The 24,802-nt window shown below is 38.0% G+C and overlaps 1 protein-coding gene across 2 annotated transcripts in view; it reads right to left on the reverse strand.

The window, feature by feature from the left end:
- Positions 1–218: 218 nt before the first annotated feature.
- The window catches only part of rabgap1l (RAB GTPase activating protein 1-like), a 113,161-nt gene continuing 88,577 nt past the window's right edge, over positions 219–24,802 (reverse strand). Inside the window, exons 19-26 of one of the 2 annotated variants that reach the window (XM_008406579.2) lie at positions 21,954–22,082; positions 11,080–11,172; positions 6,862–6,972; positions 6,657–6,761; positions 5,103–5,186; positions 4,871–4,942; positions 3,396–3,596; positions 219–2,870 (exon numbers count right to left, since the gene is read on the reverse strand). In XM_008406579.2, coding sequence (XP_008404801.1) covers positions 2,715–2,870; positions 3,396–3,596; positions 4,871–4,942; positions 5,103–5,186; positions 6,657–6,761; positions 6,862–6,972; positions 11,080–11,172; positions 21,954–22,082 — 951 coding nt within the window. In that variant the 3' untranslated portion in view covers positions 219–2,714. Of the gene's footprint in view, positions 2,871–3,395; positions 3,597–4,870; positions 4,943–5,102; positions 5,187–6,656; positions 6,762–6,861; positions 6,973–11,079; positions 11,173–16,967; positions 17,212–21,953; positions 22,083–24,802 lie in introns of those variants that run through there. The other variant, XM_008406580.2, reaches the window with a different exon arrangement.

Consider the following 24,802-nt stretch of genomic DNA (forward strand, 5'->3'; position numbering starts at 1 on the left):
ACTTATGTGAAAAAAATATTTCCATTGGAGTTGCAAAATCTTTTTTATTGAAAAAATGTCTTCCCCCCCCCCAAAATTGGCAAATTAACTTTCATACTTTGTGCAATTTTATGGTCAATAGAAACGCAGCCACTGACGGAAAATGTTTCGTCAACACGACGCCTGGTTTAACGCTTTGCTTTATGTTCAAAGTGTTTTGTTTCAATAAAAAGATAGACTTCATGAACAAACTGAAGTTTATTAATGCAGCTGAAATAGATTCTGTACAGGGAAACAGTGAAGTCAGACCAGCTGAGGAGCCGTCTGTAACAAGACTGAGATCTCAACAACAAACTGTAAACTACACGACGGCCGCCTCTAATCTGACTCATCTGCTTCCAGGACTCTGAAATTAACTGAATTAGATTAGAAACGGGCCGATCTCTTCTCAGCAACAGTCATGAGATTAAAAACAAACATCTTAAAATAGTGTTTAAAATATCCACGTTTGGTTAGTGCACATAACAGACCGGGAGCTCTCTCCACCCGGTTCAACCGCTTCCACTCCCAGATCGGCAAGAACAGGAATGTCATGGAGAAGTGACGTGAATCCTGGGATTAGGACGTAATCTGTCTGGTACAAAGTAACGTTCAGGGTGGTGCAGACAGTCCGTGGAGCAGAGGAAGACCGTGGAGAGGCTCTTATGGCACAGCTGATGCTCTCAGATACTCGGATGGCTTTTCGTCTCTCCAGCCAGCTGCTTCAGTCATCAACAGAAAAGGCAGCAACGTGAAGATGAAGAAACGACTTCAAACGTTTGAGTTACAGCAAACACACACATAACAAACACGTGGGATTGGTCCGAGTCCAAAGGCCGACTTCAGTGTCAACCAGAGAGAGGAATAAAGCCGAGCAGCTTCTCTGACATGAAGCTAAAGTGCATCGAAATTTACATTTTTGGCAAGAAAATCATCCTCAACATGTACCTGAATATGAAATGTTTTCTGCTTTTGTGCTTTAACCAGATGAATTAAAATAAGTGTAAAAATTCAAGAATAAACGGGATGTTGGCATGATCATACCAGTCGATTTGGCAATGGCAGCAATACTGCAATCGCATGTTGCTTATTAATATCATGAGATAAAATCTGTTTACCTGGGGATAAATTATGCAAAGTAGCAGATGAATGATAATCAGGGTGGTCGGCTGCTTGGAGTTTCTGGCTTTATGGAGATAATTTTAGCTTAAATAAAGATGTTACAAGGAAAGTTTTGCTTTTTCTACTGTGGATTACAATAGTTAGGTATCAGCTTAAAGGTTTTGAAATTTTCTTAGATCATTATTTGAATTTGTGATTCTAAAAACTTCTTAGAAATTCTGCATCGTTTCTAGAAATCTGATCTATCCAACGAAACGAGACAAAACACCTTGTTTCGTTTGTCTATTTTGAACAGTCCTGAAGTGAAAAAGAAGAGCGCCACCTATCACTCCTACAGAAGTATTGCTGTTTTGAGAGTTTAATTGGCAAGCAGCTGACTGCAGATTGGCTACAACTGCAAACAGCCCAACTAATCAATCAGCTAATATCAACAAAATAGCAAAAAAGAGAGTTTTCAAAAAATTTAGCAAGAATTTATTCCATATTTATCAAAATAACATAACATTCTATGGAACAACTGTAGATTATTTTAACAACAGCAGGAAGAATTGCTGTGTTTCTGTTTTAAATAAAAGTGATTTGATCACAATGTACTTTTAGATTAAATTTTTTGCAACGCTTTAAGAGACCCATAAGGGTCAACGCCTACAGGCCTCCAGACGGCTAACTTTTAAGGCTAACAGATGCTGTTATATACCTGTTTGAAGGAAATTTGGCCACTTGGTGCTTTAAACTTAAAATATTAAGTGCTAATTATGAACAAATAGTCAAATTGAATAATTAAAAGCTGCAAAACAAAAGATAAATGCTCTGTGAGCAGAAAACATGCTGGACACGGTTCGGGGTGAGCAGAAACTCTCTGCAGGTCGTCACCTTTTGGCTCCTCGGCGTTTGGACCCGAGCCGATCCGTCACACACTGTGCTTACATCAACATCTACAGAGATGAGATTCAACTTCCAAACAGTAGAAAAGAAATATAAGAGCTTTTCTGTGTCTTTTTTCTTTTAAGGAACTGTACAAGATTATTTAAAATAAAAAAAGTCAACAATTAGTTATACATATTTATAAGACAACATTGTTTACGTTATATTACTATAAAGAATTGCAACTTGTGTGATATTTTAATTTACTACAGTAGGCAGTATTCCTTTCTTTAGAGTGCTGAGTGTTTCTGTTTTTAATAGTAGATGTATGAAACTATTGTGATGGATTTAAAATCATTTCCTATTTTGTGGTTTAAGTTTTGGCTACTAGAAAAATCCTGACCTTTATTTCTCTGTAATAGCAACAACTGTCCACAAGATGGTGCTAATTGACCTGTAAGATGCTTGTGACAAATTAACTTTAAACTAATCTCAGACTTCATCTTCACCAGACTGAGTAGCTGTAGAGCAGAGAACGTCTTTTCCTCCTCTTCATCGTCCACAATTTAAGGAAGCTCATCTTTTTCCAACCCACTGAAAAAAAAGGAATACTGCATTTTCTCCTTCACTACTTTCTTCAGCCTTTGTTCGCATCGCTAGTGTGCATCCTGCAGGGGAATGTAGGGGGGGGCCAAGTGATGGAGGTCCGGCTAGGCGGGCCCATCCTTCGGAGAGGACGGAGTCTGGGACACGGAGCTGGAGGACGAGGAGGCCGAGCTCTTCAGAGAGCCCAGCGTCTTGCTGAACCACGAGTTCTTAGCAGCTTGGATTTCCGTCATCAGGACGCCCCGCTGATGCTCCAGCTCCTGCAGGACACAGAGGGGAACAGAGTAAACAGAGGCAGAGAACAGAACCAGAACCCTGACCGGGCTTCCTAGTGTTTCATTATGGATGCAAATGTAGTTTTTTATTAAATTTGCAAACAAATAAAAATTTGCATTTTATGCAAAAAATACTAAATGTTTGCCTGGGATTTCACAGACATGTCAGTAGTTATTGAATAAAAGAACAATATTCATTTTATTCAAACATAAACCTATAAAACATTTTTACATGTGGTCTTCAGCTGATCTTATCCAGCTTCACATGTAAGAATCAGCCTCCACAGATTTACTGCATTAGCTTGTGTAAGAAAAATTTGGATTTTTATTGTAATTGTGGGCAAATAAACCTCAAAAAGTTTTTTTTGTTCCCATTTAATTTTTCCCAGTGAGGAACAACGATGCACTGCAGGAGAGAGTTACTGTACATCCCTTTTCTTAAAATAGATTTCTTTTCTGCCTGTGGAGCCGCCGGCAACGATTATTTTAAGCAAGTCGGGTTCTGCTCACCTGGATTCGGCACTTTGCCTCCACCAGCTGCAGCTTGGTCTGAGCCAGCTCCAGCTCCAGCTGCCTGAGCTGCTCCTTCAGCCCGTCCTTCTCCTCGTCCAGAGGCTCGCTGGACGTCCCGTCGCCGCCGGGGGACGACGCCTGCAGGGAGCCCACGGGGCTGAACAGGTCTCTGCAGTGTTCGCAGCTCATCACTTTATTCTGCACAAACAACAACACATCTGCTTATGGCGCTGATGTAAGACAGGTGAAGAAGTTCTGCAAAGCAGGGAGATCAGATGCAAGATGCAGAGAAAAACAGCTTCAACTTGCAATTGTACAAAATCAGGAAACATCAATATAGACAGTTTTATTATCTTATCATCTTCTGAATATTTTCTGTGTAGCATCTCCTTAAAGACGGCAAAAACACCAAACCTTACCAAGTATTTTTTCATCTAGTTTCTACTGCAAATAACCACAAAACAAAAGCACCAAATCTTACCAAGTATTTCTGGTGGAAATGCCTCAGTACACTAGAATAAGAATAAATTAACTTACAGGTAACTTTTTAGCAAGACATAGGAGTAGACCTGCTGCAATAAACAACAAATCAACCAATTGCATGACAGATTGAAACAAGCTCCATAATTTCCATTTGCATGATTTATTGTTTTTCTCTTTTCTCTCTTTCCACCAAAAACTGGAAGACAAAACTCTTCACTTTCATGTTTTGGTCCCAACCAGCCATTTTTTGAAGGAACATTTTGTTCACAATGACTTCATAATTCATTTAATTACCGTTTCTTTTGTTTTGTTTGTGTTTTGACTATTTAAAATCTCTACCAGTTGCAGTGTTAAATTTATTAATGTCTGACTATATGTTCTTATGTCATTAAAATGGTCTCAAAAAAACAATATTAATCAATATTAAACAATTTATCGTCCAGAAATATAAGCTATCGTGATAGGCTGATGTAGGAGATTATCTTGAGTAAATAATTCCCAAATATTGATTAATATACACAAGTTACACTGACCAATTATTTAATTAATAACAAAACATTTCCCCATGTTATAAGTGAACAAGTACTTTTTAAAGCAATATTAAGGAATCATTTACTGAAAACAAGCTCATTTATTTAACTAAACAGTAACTTGTTAATTAGATTTGTCTTATTTTCAATGTACTGAGAAAACTAGAAACTAAACTGAAAATACTTGGCAGGTTTTTGTGTTTTTGCAGTGTATCAGTGTGATCCACTGTTGCAACACATTAAAGTGTTAAGAATCAAATTTTAAAAGTCTGCTGCCTCCCAGCACCTGTTTGATGAGGACTAAACGTTTGCGTGGGATTATTTCTGTATTCAAGCTCCTTGTTGCTGTGATGGTTCACAAAAATCCTCGCAGTCCCACTCAGCCCATTTGTGTTTTTTTAAATCTGAAATGTAAACGTCTGGTAGCTTCATCTGTGCGTTAGCCGTGTAGAATCTCACCCTGACGATGTCGAGCTCCTCTTTAGTCGCCGCCTGCTGTTTTTCCAGCCTGGTGCTCAGCTGGGAGCAGATCTGAAACGAGGCGAGGATGAGGAAGATGAAGAGGAGTTACACAAGTTATAAACACAAGTATAAATTAAACAAATCCTTATGCAAATAAACCCAAAAAATGCCTCATGAATCTGCAAACCTTCTCCACAGTTGCAGTAACATTTTATGGTCGTCCTGTTACCTGTTTGTACTCGGCTATGATGGCGGAGGTTTTCTTGATCTCCATCTCTGCTTTCTCCAGTTCCCGCCTGAAAACCTCCTTCAGCTAAAGGAGACAAAGGAGTGATTAGAAAAAAAACTACAAAACAAAACACTGTTATGATGAAACAATAGATCCTCCATTCTTGCTGATTTATGTACAGAAACTTTATATATTTTTAAATTTGTCGATCAGTTGAAACAAATCAACAAATTAAACAGAATAAAGGATAGTTTATCTGACACATTTTTCTCCCCTCCAGATTTTTTGTCTTTTTTCCACCACAAAGAATAAAAACTTTCCTTAATGAAACATCAGACACAGAGTGACACAGGGTCAATTATATTCGATACAAAAGATGCTCAACAAAAGTAATTTCAGCTGTGAAGAGGAAGGGAAATTATAGCTGGCTTTGTAATTTGCTATGAATAAATATCTCCAAAGTGTGGCATGCACCTGTTTTTCAGACACATAACTTTAAAGAACCACCTTCTGTCTCAACAATCTTGAAATTTTTGTCCATTCTTCTTGGCAAAAGTAGCTAAAGCTCAGAAAGTATGAATGCAGAGTATCATTTATGTCATATTATGTCATATTTGCGTCTGGGCTTTAACTAGGCCACTCAAACACATGGAGATGCATGTGTAGGGTTGCTGAAATGTGAGTCTTTAGCTCATCCACCTTCTCATCAACTCTGATCAGCTTCCTTGCTGCAGCTAAAGAAAAACATCCCAACAGCATGGTGCTGCCACCACCCAGCTGGGGTCACTGCTTTATAATGTCAATGTCAATTTTATTAATAAAGCACTTTAAAAACAGATATTAACTACACCAAAGTGCTGCACAGCATTCATAAAACACAGATAAAACACATAAGAATAAAACACACATTGAAACAGACAAAGCAAGTAAATTACAAAGTCAGGCCTTTCGGAAAAGCTAAAGAATAAAAACTAAGAAGTGATTTAAAGTGTTCCCGACTGTCAGCAGATCTAATGTCAAAAGGTAAGTTATTTTCACACCTGGTAGTCCATTAAGCTCGTTTTGATTCACTTTCACACTGAACTCTGCCAAATGAAGCAACAAACCATTTGGAAAACCTGTTCCCCTCCTCGCCTGTGGGGGCGCTGCAACAAGATGATCTGAACTGAAATAAACTGAAATCAGTAAAACTTGACTGAGTTTTTGAAGTTGCAACTCTTAATTTATCCAATTCTTGATCAAACCAAGAGCAGAACAGTCTGCATAACAAGAATATCTGATTTCTGGCTGATTTTGACTCAATGTCTGCTGTTAAAGTAAAATTGTTCCGGGGTGAAAACATGACTTTTAGTCATCTTCCTTCACCCGAATCAGTTTTCTCTGCTCACTGAATGCAGCCATTAACAGACGTTCTCCTCCTAAAGACGGGAACAGGGAGGCCATTCATGCAGCTTCACATGAGTGACTCAGATAATGCCTGAGAAAACAGGCTTTGTTCAGCGAGTTGCAGCCGTTAGCTGAGAAGCTGGACGGTAACCCAGGACGTAAGGCTACCTGAGCGGTCTCCTCCTCATGCCGCCTCTTCTCCTCCTCCGTCTCCACCAGCCGCTGTTTGGTGCTCAGCAGCTCTTTGTTCAAAACATCGGCCTTGTCTTCAGCCTGATCGAAACAACAGCACACACGTTATACAGTTACCTGATGTCCAGCATGAAGTGCAGGGTGACACTGTTTTCCTAAAACCAAGTCCAGGTGTTGTTACCTGGTCCAGGTCGTTCCGCAGGGCGATCTTACTGGTGACCAGCTCATGTGCCAGATCGTCGTTCTCCTGCTCCAGCCTCATGCTGGCTTCTTGGAGACGCCGGTTCTCTCTCTACACACAACACACACACACGCACGCACACACACACACACACACACACGCACGCACGCACGCACGCACGCACGCACGCACGCACACACACACACACACGCACACACACACAATAACACACTCATTTAGGATCAATATCAGGGCATCTGCAGGTCTCAGAAAGTCAAATGTAAGATTTTTAAAGGTGTTTTTAATGCAACCATGAATGAAACTTATGACAGAAAAAAACTATAAATATGTCTTGTCATATTATCTTATTGCAAAAGTGGTGAAATCTCCAGGTCTGTTCAGCGGCTTCACTGTAAAACATTTGAGCCGCATTTAGTTGTATCTACTATTTTCTGTTCATTAAGTCAAAATTTAGCCAGTTTCAGATTTTGAACCTAAATGTGAGTTTATGAAAGATAAACTTACAGTAATAAGATGTTTTAACTTTTTATTAATTTTGTAAAACCTCCAAAAGTTGAATAAACTAGAGTTTTTAGGTCAGCACTTAAAAAAACTGAGACTATTTCCCAGAATGCTTAGCGGCTGTTTTTGTATCCAGAGATGGAAGTGTGTTAAATTGATCTGTTGTGTTTTATTAAGGAAAATGTTTATTTTTATTTCCTGTTCACACTAAATGTTTCTGAGCTGAATTCATTGTGATGTTTAGTAAAATTCATTATCAGATCAGAAATTTTGTCTATACAATTTGAAACAAGAATTTAAATTATTCTAAAGTAAAATAAGTAGATATTTTAACTTGATATTGTGAGTAAAATAATAGAGAAATGCGTCTCTTTAACTGGTGAGGGCAGATTTTTTTCCTCCATGTTGTAAAATAATTATTTGGTTTAAATTTCAGCATTAAGTTAAAACTCACAATTCAAGATTAATGAACTTAAAAAAACAAAGTTAAGACAACTTGTGTCTTGTTGTTAAATCGACTTCATAAACTTTAATATCTGAGTTAAAACCAAAACAATTTTCTTGTCGACTTAAATTACATTTTCAAGGCAGCAGGTGGATTTTTATGATCAAGTTAAACCACCTTCAGATGTTTTACAGTGTTTGTGCCTCTCCCTCTCATAAGGCTGTACAGTCACAAGCTCAAATGTTACTTTGCACAGAACGCTCCTCGCCTCATCTGGTGACAAAACGCACTAATCTGCCAGTGGAACTAGTAATTTTTCATCAATATTACTTACTTCATATAAGCTCCTATAGTAAACTGAAAAGTTACTTCTAAGTTAGTTTTGTCTTATTTAAAGTGCACTAACATATTAGTGTTTTTCTTTTAGATATGTGATGACAACAGCTGTGCCCAGCTTGATTTTTATTTTTTTGTCAATGTTCCTGGCAGCAGCCATGTCCGCACCGTATCCTTAAGTCCCTTTACGTCCCATTAGTGGAGTCTCATGACTGCCAGGCTGCCAGTAAACGTGTCACATGACACAGATCTGATGAGAGCAAGAAACTATTGTCAAGGATCGGTCATCTGACCCTGATTTCCCTGTCACTTTCAATATAATCAGATTTTCTAATGCTTGAGTGACACTAAACTTACATAAATATTCACAGATATATGCAGGAGAGACCTGAACTGATGGCTCAGCTTTCATATATATAAAAGTAAGTGCAGGGAGATCATCAACCAACACCAAACTTAGTCATTTTTGCTGCAGATACACATGCATCAAATTGATATTTTTTCATAAAACTCTTGTTACCACTGTCTAATCAAACCACTAACAAAACAGAAAATTATACAAACAGCAAAACTCTAAGCGTATTTTACTGAGAAGGTGTTTTGGAGCAGAGGAAGCTTACCGAGCGCCTGTCCGCAGTCAGAACGTCCACAGATAGAGCGACCAGAAGCGCTGACTAAACTTCAACACATGACCCTGACAGCCCCACTTCCCAGCCAGGCTTTCTCTCTCAACAGACTCACTTTTCCTTTTATAAATGCCTCTATGTTCCGTTGCTTTGAATACCAAAAGCATGACGGAAGAGGAGTAATTTACCACACTTCACATTCACACATGCAAAAAACAATACATACCCTCACCCGTGAAATCTTCCAACTCCAAAGAGTTTTTTATTTTAATTAAATTCTGTAATCTGCACCAATAAAGCAGGAGGGCTGTGGATTTTTCTCGTGAGGAGTAAAAGTGATTCCAGAGCAGCCAGGTCAAGCCTAACATCTTATCTGCAACTAGACCCTTCCTTCCTTCCTTCCTTTCCTCCTTCCTCCCTCTGCTCCACAAGTAGGTGTTTATCCTGCAGCGCATCGCCCTCGTCTCTGGGAGAAAATGACCACAATCAACTCTGCATGTTTGTCTATGCTGGTTGTTTCTGTGTTGCTTAAAGACGATTGGTTCCAATGTAGAAAACATGTCTGCACTTTAGTAACTTATACTGCCTTCTCTCAGTTTAGTCCGACATTCAACCAACCCTCAGCAAGCAGATTAACAGTTACTCATCATGAAAATCTTAAAAAATGTTCATTGTAACGTAAGAGCAAGTTTACCAACTCAACTATAAAATGAGTAAGAAATCTCTCTAAATACACTTTACATCCAATCTCAACATATTATTGAAGGTCATTTCACAGGCAATGAATTCAAGTCAACAATTCTTAAAAGATGTACCAACAAAAGTTAAAATATTTCAGCCTTATATTTACTGTGATTACAACATTATTTGTCTTGATCAGTTCAGGTGAGTTCACACTTTTGTGGATATTAAAATCATAGCAAGTAAATTATTGTCGATGACGGTTGATGAACAGATGACTGATGGAATCATAAATGGACTAAATTTCTGTATCGCACTTCTAGTCACTCTGATCACTTCAAGCATTTTACACTAGAGTCACAATCACCCAAGCTGTCAGTTTTAACCAAAAAAAGTTAAGACTGATCAAAACGGAGACAAATGTAACTCAGTCAGTCATTTGATGCATCACAGGTTTGGAAAAATCCATGACAACCGACATGCATACAGATTTACATGAAGCTTAAATCCACTGAAATTACTAACCAGCAAATTTATTCTATACTTCAACAAAAATAATAATTATAGATCAACAAGAAAACAAACAAAATGAATAAACTAATAAGTTCAAATCAAAGACTTAAGCAAAACAAGCAAATTAGAAGCTGGAATCGAACCAGCAGCTTTCGGATTGCAGGACGACTTCGCCTCCCGTTCAGTGGCGCTTTAACTAAATGGTTAGCTGGAGGTGAGGATAAACAATCGGAAAAGAGGACAGAGAGAAGGATTAACAGAAGGATGAAGGGATGGATGGACAGAATGATGGATGAATGAAAGTACAGATGGTCGGACATACGTACAAACGACATAAATAGCAAATATTAATTTCTTTGGGACAACCACCTGCCAAGATTAACTCAGAAGTTTTTCTTTATATTTTGGAACAGCAAACAATTCCCAACATGGAGATATCATGGCTCATCCTCCATCTTTGAGATTCTGCTCTTGAATTTAATGACAAACCATCCAGAGAGCCTTAAAGCATCAGCAGTACTAACTTCACAGGAGATTAAAAAGAAATTAATTCATCCCATCAGAAACCTCCTCATGAAATCTTACAGGTTTGTAGTCGGGACAAAAGTTTTTCCATGTCTCCGTGTTTAAAGGCTACATTTTATTTTCTCTACTTATCCAGACCTGGAAAACACTGAAATCAAATGTAATAATTTTACAGAGTTTGTAGGAACTTTGGTGGTGAGTCCACTAGTATGACTTGCTTTAATTAAAATAGAGAAAAGTAAGAAAATCTATGAGCAGAACTAAAACATCTGCCTCATCTCTTACATTTCTACCTCATCACGAACAAAGATGTTGCTGCTGAGCTTATCTGACTCAAGGCAGAATAATCTAAAACCTATTTTTAAAGATGTTAGAATCATCAATGACAAGTGAGTCACACTGGAACCAAAAATACTTTCACAAACGGCACAACACCGTCTAACAAAGCAAAGCCGTTTCTAATATTAGAAAAAAGAAAAAAAGATTTCCAGTATAAACCCAAAGATAAATTCAGCAGCGACAGAAACACCGTCTCTGTCAGCGTTTAGATCAAGTTGAGAGTTTTCAAACCTGGTATCGATCGATGGGGTCTTCTTGTTGCAGCTGGCTCTCTCTCAGCGTCTGATACTCCTTCTCAAACTTTTTCAGCTTTTTGGTTGGAACCTGAAAAAAATAATAAGGTTGAAAATTTAAATGTTACTCTGTAAATGCTGTTTTATTAAATGTCTGCAGGCTTAATAAAAGGTTAATTCATATTTATTCAGAGGACAGAGCAGCTGCTTCTTAGCATTAATGTGATTTTAATGTCTTTGTTCTGAGACATGATTAATGATTTTATGCGAACATTAAAACGATTAAAGTTCCAGATACAGTTTGGCTTCTTCCTCAAAGTGAAACCCGTCTCTAAGTTCCCACCATTTTAGACCTACAGTACTGGAACTTGATGCTTTTCTTCAGCAGCAACAGTGACAATAAGTTCATATTCAGGCTTGAGGAGCTAAATATGGGATAACTGTGAAATCAAAACTGGAAAAACTTCAGACTGTGGAAGAAGTTCAAACAATCGATTGAAGGCTTGCAGGATGTATGCCTGATCTGATGTGTCTGAATAACATGGCTGAATTAAAGGTTAACAAAAATAATAAAAATCCATACACATTTTTATCTCTAAAGAAAAAATGTTGAAAATTAAAACCTTGTATCTTCCTTGATAATTGTGAACCAATCTGGATTTGTATTTCCCGAAAAATGTAAATAAAACCCATCAAAGTACGAAGCTGTAAAACGTAAAAAAGTTTAAAGTGTATTTTCTTTATTTGTCTTCTGACTGTATTCTCTTAATTTTGAGTTGAATGTTAGGAAATTTATTTTTCACAAGTATTTTTCACCCATCTCCATAGCAACACTTTTGGGTTATATAGACATTCAAAAATGGAACAACATAGATCTGAACTCTAAAATTAAAGTGTCTGGCTCTAAAAAAAATGAGCTGTACATCTTTGAAACAAAAATAAAGCAACATTTTTAACCAGGAACCGCAGATTACCATAAAACACCTCAAGATCAGCTAAAGTCAAACAGCACAACACCTGCACCTGTTTACATCCACAGGTAAACGCAAACATCTACTGCAGATGTTTCCACTGAAGTCGTTTCACACTAAACAACTTGCAGGTGTAAAAACCTCCTAAACACAGATCATAACTTCTCTACCCTGCGCCTCGGTCTGTGCTGCAGGTAGACGGTGATGCCATCTCCCCTGAGTGGAAACAGCGTTGCTACCGTCGAGGTTTGGGATTGCATGGCCGACCCGGTCACATGACCTCTCTTTTGAGACCAGGATGTGTTTCATTTCATCCTCTCACAAGCTGCATTTGAACCCAAGGAAATGATCTGTGTTATATTTTTGTCCTACAGTAAATTTCATCAAACACCTCGAGAGCAAGAGAAGTGATTTCATTTCATAAGATGAATTTACAGAGTCTTTGTTGCTCTCTACTTTTCCAACAAACAAAAATAAAAATGATTGCTAAATTTCACAGATTTGCCAAGAATCACCTGGTGACCAGAATTGGTGCAGCTTAGGAAACTGAAACACTTTGACACGATGCTATTTGACAGATTACAGGTTGTTTGCAAAGCAGCCAATCAAGGAGTGCCATTCATTCGCTGCTGATTGGCTGCAATGCAGATATGAGGAAGCTTCTGTTTTAGTGCCGAGATGGTTTCCACTGAGGGAAATTATTATTTACCATCATTATTATCATTATTTTTTCTCTCTGATTCATTTTTACATTTTATTTATAATTATATAACAGATTAAGAAGAATTTATAGCTGTACATTGGAAAGGAATTGGTAATTTTTCTGATGCTGCATGTTTGATTATTTACAATTGTCTTTATTACCATTATTATTATTATTATTATTATTATTATTATTATGATCATTATTCTCTTACCTTATGAGTTAGTTTGTAACCATTTTGCCTATGCAACATAATTTATTTGTTGGCTCTTTGTCCCTGTATATTAAACAGGAGCATGAATATTATAACATGGTTTTAATTACACATTTTTGATAATTATTGAGTCAGTAATAAATATGTTAAATTGAGATAAGGGGTGGGATTAAATAAGTGTTCACGTCTTCCTGTTCCTTTTCAAACAGAAAACTAGAGGTAAACTTATTTTGAATTATATTTTGTTAAAAACTATTAGCATTTTTTGAGGGGCTCTATAATCTTTGTGGATTTTATCTATTCGTGCGCAGCTTCCAGGATATAAACAGCATCTCTGAACCTTTTCAAGGCTAAACCTGATTTTAAACTTTAAAAAAAGTCCTAAAAATGAAAGAGCACATTGTGCACTTCCAATATTCATATTAAGGTCAGAAATTTTTTCTCTGACTTCATAAGATTAATAAAAGTCCTTGAAATGTTTCCTTTGTATAAATTTACATTTATCTTCTACATTAGCATCCTAAGAGATAGACTCAATGGTAAAGTTTCACTCTGGAGTTAACAGCTGAATAACTTTTTCTAATCACATTTTGTGTTTGTTTTAAGGTTTGTTTCTACTGCTCTGTGTTAATGCAATACTTTGCAATGCAGACGCCCTTCATTGATAAACCGCTGAAGCAAAACGCAGTGTGCAATACGTGGGTCTCCACACTGAGCTGTTGGTTCACCGTACGACCTAATGACCCGAATCGTAACGTCACAGCTCATAAATCAGACAAACAAATTCCCCTCAGATACCTGAAAATTCAGCCTCTGCTGGATGACTGACTATCACTTTCTTCTGCACCATTGGTGATAAACTGAACAGAGATTTTCCCAGAAGCCATTGGGACTTCTACGGAGCAAAAGGTCTGACTAGAGAGAAGTTTTGAACCTCAACACACATTTATAAGTACGACCAGTTCAACTGACTCTTGTGTTTTGCCCTCATGGTCTTTTCCATTTGTTCCTGCTGAGGTTTGTTTACCTTATTGAGTTGTGCCATGCTTGATCTACATGCAACAATATATCTAAATGCAACAATATTTCAATGTGGGTGTCTACTAAATGCAACTTAAAACCTTAAAATAAAACCCAAACCATCCCTACAGTGCTTTTAATTGGAACCGGCTGCTTTATATTGTTGGTTCAAGATTATATTTAAATTATGAAGCTTGCATTTCACAGGAAGTGATACCAAAGGAGCCTTTTAATGATGAGCAGATAACATGGTTTGTTTATCAGCGCTTAGTTTCCTTTTGTGAAACACAGCATGACGACAGAAAATTAAAAAAACCACCAACTTCCCTTCGGCTCATTTCTTCAGCTGAAAACTTTGACTTTTCCTCCTTTTACGACCAACTTACCAGGATTCTTCTGCAAACATAAACTTCATGAACCACGCACAAGTCTTTTCATATTTTACAAACTTTAAGCGCTTTATTTTAAAACTTGACTTCCCCTCTATGGGCTGGAAACACATTACTATATGTTTCACATTTTATCTTACCTGTGAAATCTTAAGCTGCTCTTATATGAGTTAATATATTTACAGAAAGACAAAATTACATTTAAATACATACATTTAAATGCATTTACAAAAAATCTTGCATTTTTTCTAAAGAAACTGTTTCCAGGCTTGACTTTTCACTCTACAATTCTTTAGTGTTTATCTTTTCCTTTTACTGTTCCAGCTCAGTGACAATTTGGTTAAATAATATTTTTGTACAAATTGAACTCGTATGAATTATATTTGAATTCATGTCTTTGAAACTAGGAAAAGGAAAGGAAAAATCAACAAACAACAAAATAAGCTACTACAGACAGCTTGAGGGCAGATTCATATGTTGGTGTTTGTGAGCATAAAGTTTTATTGTAACGTATGAAAATGTCTTCTTTTACGGTCAATTTTCTCATTTTATGTTCACCTTTAAGCATGAAATACTGGCTAATGTCAGGAGATTGTGCTAAATTAACATTTGCTCTCTGTGAATGATTGTCCTGCATCTTCTATCAGGATAATTTGCTTCAACTACAACAGTTTTTTTTTTTTGTAAATAAGAGAGAAACTGTTTGCAGCCGCAGCCTGATCAGTATTTTATCCTCTTTTTCATCCACTACGTGTGTAACATCAGCCTAAAGTTACTTTGTAGGGCTCAACAACATATTTGAAGGAATTGTAGCCGTATTTTAATGCAATGAAAGATGGCGTCACAGGATGCTTTGAAAGCTACACAACTGTAGTGCAGTAAAGCCTTTATAAACAAAGAACTGACTCAGTGGAGAAAAGGAAAACTTTATTCTTTTTCCATTCACTGCTGTGGTGAATTACAGGGAGGCTATGTTCTCCACAGGTACATTTAAAGACCATGTATGGCTGCCGGTTTGCTAGGTATCCATGCTCATGCATTTAGGAACATTTCCTCCTTCTCACTGGATAAATTTGGAAGTGAAATCTTCACTTTATGAACTCAAATTTTAGACTTTGGCTTTGGGAGAATACTGTAAAAACCTGCATTCCAGATGTGTTAAGGTAAAGGGATTTTATTTACTCTGATGACAATCAGAGTGTTGTCATCGCTCTGATTCAAGGTTTGTTCTCAACGTGAAAATTAATTCAACCATCATGACACACAAGCCTGAACATAATTAACTGATAAAGTTGCAAAAATAATGAAATATGTCTTTTAATTTTGAGTTATCATGAAGGCCAGAACAAATTCAGCACATCTAAGTGGATCTGCTGTTCTCTGCTGCAAGAAGGGGAGAAACATTCGGAGAAACATCCTTTAGTGAATATAAGTGGTATATTTTTTCCTTTGGTTAGAGGTCTGGTGACTGCAAATCTCTTACCATGTGATTCATATACATCTCATACTTCTGTTATGCTATAAACAAAGGATTTTCAATTTGATTATGTTGTTATTCTTTGCAATGGTCCAACCCTTTAAGCAGTTTTTGGGATAAAAACAGCAAAAAGATCCCAACAGAAACGTATCAACTTATAATCAAATGAGTCTTTGTAGGGTTCCAAGGTTTTTCTGTCATTTTTACCAACATGTTCTAATAAGTAAGACCTAAAGTATTCACTGAGACATCCTTCAAATCTCTGACATACTTCAGACAAATGAAGCAATTTCATGACGTCATTTTTATTTCATTTTTAGCCCAGTATTTTTATCCACAGTGGGGATGTATATTAGTTTTATATGAGTCACAGGGAGTCAGAATTACACAGGGAGCGACACGTTTCTTCATCTTTACTTCACCACCAAACCTTTCATTTTCAAGACATTTCTAGATTTCCATGGACAAACTAAATTAGAGCTGCACATCTTCAGCAACTCACATGACATCTATATGCACATGTAGCTTCAGAGGATAAAAATGCTTCCTCAAATGCTCCATTTCCAGAACATTTGGTGAGATAATGAGAGGTCAGAAGGTCAGCACTGATAGAGGACACACAATTAAAAGATAGAAAATGGTACCAGGACCACTTTTAGCTTCCTGACCTGAATCCCTGATGCTGAAAATGGGACTTTAGTCCCAAAACTCCTGGCTCAGATCTCAAATCACGTAACAAACAAAGCAAAACAATATGAACTTAGTGCAAGGAGAAAAACTTCAACATGACAGAGAAGCCTCAATGTTTGAATATTAAAATAAGGACAAAGCCACCTGGAGATTAGAGGAGAAAAACGAGGTCAAAGAATTAAATTACCCACGAGAGGGAAGCTCAAACCCGTGCACACAATTACTCAATTTACCCCAAACGTCAGAAACTGTTCCTGAAACATGAACACCCACACATTCATTCAAGAGTACGCAGCGTCAACCACGTGGAAAGAAATACATAGTTTCATTAAAAATGCATCTTTCTAAGAGCAGCTCTACTGCAGTTTTCTGAATTAAATAAAGAGAAAGACGAGAGAGAGACGAAAACGAAGCAGACCTACCACAGGTCTGAAAGAGCGCAGCGGTTTAGAGTGAGCGACCAAACAAGCCAAGGTGTCCTCCTCGCCTGGACGATCCACTACATGAGCGTCGTAGGCCACCATGATGGACACCTCCTGCATCATCTTGGTTCCTGCTTGCTCCGAGCAGCGAGGAGGAGTGGACGAAGAGGAAGGAGGGAACCAAGTGGGGAAGTAAAGAGTCCGTGCGCGGCTGAGAGGTTTTGTTTCTCTCTGAAAGCGCAGAAGGCAACTGGCTGCCTTCAAGAGTCCCACAGAGGCAAAGCCACGCCCACTGAGGAGGAGGAGGAGGAAGAGGAAGAGGAGGGAGAGAGCAGCACAACACACCTGTTTGTCTCTCCCTCTCCGTAACGCTAGAAGTGCGTGACAGGAGGATGAGTTTGCTATTTCTTCCTCTCCACTGAGCACTTCCCTCTTTCTGCTCACTCTCTCTTGTTTGTGCTCCTCCCTCCTTCAAACGCTCTTTTGAGGCTGCAGTTTTTTCTGTTTCCTGCTGCTAGTGAAAATAAAGATAAAGGCCTGTTTACACAGTTACACTCTGTATAAGTGTGTATGAGCCATAGGAAGGAAGTAGTCACATCAACCGCAGTGACTTCTGTTACATTCCCACAGAAGAAGGCGCAGAGAGAGAAAATTCAAAGCTGTCAGAGCTCCTGCAGGATCCCAGAGGAATCAATTAAAGCTTTCAATAAAAGAGATCTGATAACAGCTTCCCAGTCTGCTGTTAGGAAATAAAACATTTAAGATTAAAGAAACAAACCGGGAGAAGTCATTTCCATCACCAACATAAACTTTTTCCATCATTAAAGCTGTGTGTAACTTTTATAGAAAATATTTCTTTACCAATTTAGTTTCTTTACAAATCCTCCAACCTTTGCAACTAAATGCAAAACAAACTTCGGTTGCAGCTAATAAACTAAAACTGATCACTTTAAAAGTGGTTAAATGTTCTGTAATGATCTATATTAGCCTAACTTTTTATGCAACAAAAAACCTACTACCCTTTTATCGCCAATGTAAATTCTAGTTGTTACAAGGTTGTCCAACGTGTGGCTTAGGGGCCATTAGTGGCACCTGGTATTATTCTTGACTGCAATTCAGAAATATTAAAAAGTTAGCTCCTGAGCACAGGTGGTTGGTGCAGGTGGTTTATTTTTAATCGCGGCAGAAATCTTGGTAAAATATAAAGTATTCATCCTTAAATAACCACACAAATTTATTTAGCTCCAGCCACACAGTGTCAAATCCACAAAACCTTTCTTAAGTTTTGGCTCTACAATTGTTTTCATATCTCTTTACAATAAAAAGCACATCTGATTACATTTATTTAATTAAACTACCAAGTTGGTAAAATGAAACATCACATTGCAAGTTTTCATTAAAAATATAACAGATTTTATGACGATTTTGACACACGTGACAGAAAGTTTGTACACCTCAGAGTTAATGGGTCAAAATGGCTACACATGTTTCAGTGTGTTTCAGTGTGGCGTTCTATTTGCTACACTCATTTGCTACACTATCTTTTAATATAAAAGACTTTCAAAAGTAAATTTACATAAAAGTATCTCTAACTGGCTTCATGTGAGTTTGGAGTCGCCTGATTCCTCTGCATAGTTCCTGACTAACATTCTTGACCTTTCCTGCATGGGGTCAAACTAAAATCAGCCTCCAGCTCCCTCCGCATGTTTGTAGGTTTACATTTATCTTTAGATCTTGGAAGTTTAAAATATTACCACAGCGTCTGCGTCTTCACCCGTGACTCAAAGTTAAGCTTTAAGTCTACGGTTTTTCAACACTCCTGACTCTTATTTTGAGTTAGTTTGAAAAAGAAACAAAGGTTTATTGAAGTTTAGATTCCCAGATGGTTGATCAATCAACCCTGTAAACAGGAAATCAATGCAAAGACTTTCATCTGCTTTTTTAAAGTCGTCACTCTGGTTGTGGGTATAATGGATTTTTCAAAACGGCTGAGAAATTCAAATTCCTCCTAAAATCCGCAGAAAGCTTAAGCCACTCCGCTACCCGTTGTGTTCATCAAGGAAAGGTGCCGAGAAATTCTTTCGCAGTTTTAAGCTGCTTATGGAGTTCAGCTGATCCGATTTAAATGCTGACAGATGGAAATATGGGGAAGAAATGGTGAGGAAAAGCAATGCATCTTGTATAAGATGGTCTGTCTTCTAGTGGGATGATGTTTGAGTTTTACATTCATACTTTATGAAAAACAAAAGTACTTTCTTAGCCTTCATAAAGAAATTAAAATTTTCAGCTACATAAGAGATTTAATGTTATTTATTTGCCCTGTGAATTAGTACTATAAAAAACTGAACTAAATAAAAAATAATTGTATATATTATTTTTGAAAGTAAAAGCAGACAAATCTAACGACATTCCTACATGCTGCTGATAAAAATAATAATACTAAAGTCGCCCTCAGGAAGGCAAAAAACAAGGAATATACAAGAGTAAAAGTAAGGAAAGGAAGGAAGGACACATAGGAGGATGTGAGGTAGGATACAAAGAAAAGTATATAAGAAAGGAAATGAGGAAAAGAAAAGATAGGAAAGAGAAAGGAGAACACAAGGAAGGAAAGAAATGAAGGACATAAGGAAAGTAAAAATACCAAAAAAAGAAGAAAGACAGAAAGAAAGGAAAGCAGAAATGAGTTGGGAAGTAAGAATGACAGGCAACAAGGAACTATATAAGTATACGAAAGAGGAAAGGAGAAAAAATGAAAGGAAGAAGGAAGGAATGAATGATTTAAGGAAGAATGGACAGACCATTTCGACATTGGGATAAGAATAAATTCTGGAATACAATCCTTTTATTTTCTCCACACTTATCCAGACATGGAAAATAAATTCCAGATTGTTCCAGAGAGTAGATTATGATGCATGTGAAGCTTTCATAGACAGGAAACGTGCATGGGTGTGTGAATGTGTGTGTAAATGTGTGTGTGTGCGTGTGAATGCGTGTGTGTGAGATGCTGTTACACTGCAGGCTGATGTGACCTGCTCTGACCTGCAGGGGGCTGAAGTTAGATGGATAAGACAGAAGTGAAAACAGAGTGAAGAAAAGTGCATGAAACGCATGACAGGCATTGTTTCATCTCCATCTCTATCCGACTCACTTCATGCCGTCGCATCCACAGGGAATATTCTATTTAAAGCTTGAAAGTGGTTTAAAAATATAACAGACGAGGGGCATAAATTCATGAGGAAAGTTTCAGGCAGCCACAGATGTTTTTTCATGTTTATATCATTCAATATGTGTTCATGATCTGTATTGTTTTTAAATCATGAGTGTAAAACTGAAGGCTGGTATTGGTTTGTGATTGTTAGCTTAACTCCACAGATCCAAAACTACTTTTCTGGCAAATTCAACTAGAGCTCTCTACGGATGAGTACAAAAATCTGCCGGCTTTTATTTCAGCTTTCAACATCCATCTGTTAAGGAACGTGGAGGATTTTAATATCTTGGCAGTTTGCAGGGATTACATTTCTATAAACAAGAAAATGTATGCAATAAGGTCCTAATTATTAGTGAAACAATAAAAGTAATTTCTTTTGCAATTTCCCCGTTTTTAGCGTAAAATGCAACGCCCTGCTTTATTTAGAAAAAAAAGATGAAGTTGTGTTTAATCATGCAGACCGCCTTGCTTAAGACAAGTTGAATAAGGATGAAAAAGTTGGACAGAAAATCCTAATCATCCACCCAATTGCATGTTATATTTGCATTTCTGTTTGAGAAAATGGCAAAAAAAAAACTTTAGTTAAAAGGAACTCAAGTTTCAGGAGTCAAGAAAGAAAAGATAAATAAATATAGAACAGATACAATGACGCAAGAAGAAACGGAGAACGGAAAGATAAAGAGAAGGAGATACAAAGTATAAAAGATACGGCTTTTTCTTTATCTCGCCTATTAAGTAGCATGAAGGAACACTTCAGTGAGGAATCAGGAAGTGTTTTTTAATGTTTGAGAATCCAGAATATTGTTAAAATATTAACCTAAGCAGTGCAGACAAGATAAACCTCAGTATAAACCAATATTTAACCAAATCAAGGAAGCAGGAACTGCAGGAAGGCTTGGAAACGGCGTGATTTGACTTTTTACTTTGATTCAAAAAAGGAATGTGTTAGAAAGCAGCATTTGCTTCTCATTCATGAGAAGAAGGCTGACAAATCTGCATATTTATGCATGTTATATGTTTTTACTTTTGTACACATTGTACTTCTGCAAGATTTCACAAGTAAAGCCAGAGATAAGAAGTGAGTCACAGAGTGGACATCCTGTATGTACTAAAGCTAAGACACAGTCACACAGTGGGTGATACAAACGCCTAGAACTTGTTACTCTAGACTGGAGTCTTGTACTTTTGTGTCTTGCCTAAAAGGGAGCAAAAAACTCCTTTAAAATCTAACAAATGGAGAACATTCCTGGTTATGCACCTTTTCCTTCTCCTATCCCATCAGTCCCCACCCTGCTGACATACACACATGCATACATATCAAGAACACGCTGTGCCGCTATGGTCTCTGGTGATTTCAGCAAATTCCCTAAATACCAGCAGCCTACTTTCAGCAGCAGGATGGTAACATGCGCCTGAGAAAATTTAATGAAAACAGACACTGATGTTCTGAGAAAAAATAGGTCTCCTATTTCATAACTGAAGTGAAGAACAATTAAATTAAAATGTAAAAGAAAGACGGTAAAGAGTATGTCTATTTTTTGTTTTTTTGCTTATTCTAATGTTAGATGTTCAGTTTTTTCCTATTTTCTAAATGCATTTCTTTAAAAGAGTTACTGCACTAATACTTAAAGGCTCCAAAAGAATGCAAATAAAGCCATGTGAGTTATGAATTAAGAAGTCAGGACGGTATTTAGAGTGTGCCGAGTTTTTATTTCTTAATTTCATAGTTTAAAATGAAGTTTAGCACCAAACAAAAGCATTTTGTTTTCCTGTGGTACCTTGATGTTGCAGGCCTGCTCCATTAGCCGCCGCGCGTTCTCTGCAGCTCTGTAGCGCTTCGGTAGCTGGACCCGGAAGAACTTGAGAGCCCCCTCAAAGTCCGCCTGCAGGAGGTCTTCTTTGGACGTCTGGAGGGAGACAAGAAGAGGTGGATGAGACAAAGCAGCACAAACACCAAGCTCAGAGACTCCACAACGTGTCTTCTTCTGCATGCAAGTTGATTAACAACAAGGTCAGAGTCATGCAGGTAAACACATGAGGAAGCACAGTTTCTGTTTACATGAACAGCAAATACTTTATAGAGTAGAACAGTAAAAAAGGAAAATGTAATCTCTTTTTATTGAGAAAAATATAAACATTTTACTGATAATATAATGAAAAACATAACATTTTAAGTGTTTTTGTTCTAGTTTCTAGTGCAAATATCTTAGTAAACTTAAAATAAGAAAAACAACTTACAAGTAACTTTTCAGCAGAGTATAGGAGTTTGTTTTAAGTCAATAATTCCTTAATATTGATGTAAAAGTACTAATTATAACCAAATTAATAATCTGCCAGTGGAACAAGACATTCATCGCATATTATAAGTCAAAAATTCTGGTCCACTGGCAGATTATTTCACTCATAACCAGAACCTTTTAAATTAATATCAAGGAATTATTGAGTTAAAACAATCCCCCCATATCTGGTCGAATAGTTACTTTTAAGTTAGTTTTGTCTTGTTTCAAGTCTACCAACATATTTGCACTAGAAATTACACCAAACATCCTCGGTATGATTTTGTGTTTTTGCACTGTAAGTCACTCTCTAATGTCCAGAGTTTTCCTTTTCTACAAGCACTGTAAAAACATCTAAAACATTGTTTGATCCATCTAATAAAATCTCAGTAAAAAAACCCTCAAATTTTGCAATGTGGCATCTGGAGAAGTTCAAGGGGTAGAGATACTTTTGCAAGTAAATTTTAAGGAGCAAGCTTATTTTTATTTTTATTTTTTACTTTGCTAGAATTCTTAGTCTTTCAAGTAACTGTATTTATATATTTATTTAACACAAAGAAGGCATGGGCAGATTTTTGGGTCAGTTATTCGAAGAAACATGTCTGTTCTTGCTTCTGTAAGTTTTTAAGTTAATTAAAGACTAGATGTCATGAAGAGGAGGAAAGCAGCTTCATTTTCATCTTAAATTTAAGTCTGAAGGAAGCAGAGTCATTCTGCATGCACCTGTAACCGCAGAGAGGGCAGGACAATACGGCTGAAAAACATAAAAGCATTTTATATCAGTCAATATCAATAACTATTGATTAGTCTTTTGTTTTAAATATCTGACATACAGCCAAACTGGAGGCGTGACGTTCCAGTTAATCCACAGTTTTCACTCAGCGCAGTTGTTTTTCATTTTTAAGAAGTTATGAGGCACAGTGGTGAAACTTAAACTGCTGCAGCACAAGCTACTCAACAGGTTGTTGCTAGGTAACCACAAGTTACTCAGGGGGTCGTTGCTAGGTAACCACAAGTTACTCAGGAGGTCGTTGCTAGGTAACCAAAGAGTGAGTGAGTTAGTTGATGCCACCAATATTGCTTAGCTTCCCGTTAGAAGTTGAGCGGCTAAAGATTTTCCTCTGCCTACGTCTCCCAGAATGCTGTGCGGTTCTGGATCGGAGTTCAGTGAATATCCTATCTACTGAATATTCTGTCAGACACATTATCTATTGATATTGATCATGTCGTGTGTTTATTGCGATACATATTGTTACTGATTTATTCTCCAGTCCTAATCGCAGATGAAATAATGGGATGAAATTTTGCTTTTTGTTTCATTCTATCTTCAGGATGAGTCAGAAAAATCAACAATGCATGCCGTGCAAATTTAATCCAGGAGGTTTATTCCAGTTTGTCTCGTCTCACCGCCAGCAGCCTGGGGACGAAGAGTCTGTGTCCCATCCCAAGAAGGTCCATGACCCTGCAGTAAGGGTCCGCTGAGGTTTGGCTGCCCTGGGCGCTCTCCTCCTCTTTTCCTTCGCCATCCTCCAGCGCCCTGCATGCGGGCGGGAGGGTCAGGTGAGGGTTCAGGGCCGGGACAGGGGGCGGAGAGGGCAGCGGGGAGCGTGGCGGGGTGGGACAGGGCAGGGGGGAGGGGTCGTCCCGCTCCGGGGCCACGCTGGCAGCTGACTCCAGGGTGTCGGGCAGAAGCTTCGACGTCGGCGCAGCAACGACGGGGTGCGATGGAACTCAGTTAGCGGCGACTCAGTTGAGTCTGTTGGTGGACGTCGTGTGGCGGCCCCTCAGCTTGTCCCGCTGTCAGAGCCTCAGCTCGGCCCCCTGATGCCTCAGAACCACAGTCAGAAAAAGATGAGTCGACACCGCCGTCTGCATAATGCTGAGTCCTACAGCGGAATATTTATTCACTCTGGAAATCCAGTCACACTTCCTTCTCGGCTTCCTCTGCAAAAACTCAGACCAATTCCAGTCCGGTATGCTGTTGCCTAGCAACAAAACGGCTCAACACGTGGCCTGCTGCTCCATGAAACTGAAGCGGAGACGAGAACCCCACCTTTTTTTTGATTTCTTCTTTTATGTTAAACTTCAAATCCCTTCTCCCCTGACGACACTTTAGCTTTCTTTGAAATGCAAAACAACACAGCTCTTCATCTGCTCTCTGAAGCTGGAACAGTCGACGCAGAGAGACAAGAGGAGGCTTGTTAACGCTGGAAATATGGCACTTCTCCGCCTGCAGGAGATGATGCTCTGTTACTTTATGGCTGAGTGGGTGCTGGACTCATGCAAACCAGCGATGCATTAAAAACCAGAACAAGAAGGAACAGAAAACATAAACTGTTCTTTTTCTTCAC

The sequence above is a fragment of the Poecilia reticulata genome, linkage group LG4 (genome assembly GCF_000633615.1).
Source record: "Poecilia reticulata strain Guanapo linkage group LG4, Guppy_female_1.0+MT, whole genome shotgun sequence".
In the NCBI taxonomy this organism is placed as follows: domain Eukaryota; kingdom Metazoa; phylum Chordata; class Actinopteri; order Cyprinodontiformes; family Poeciliidae; genus Poecilia; species Poecilia reticulata.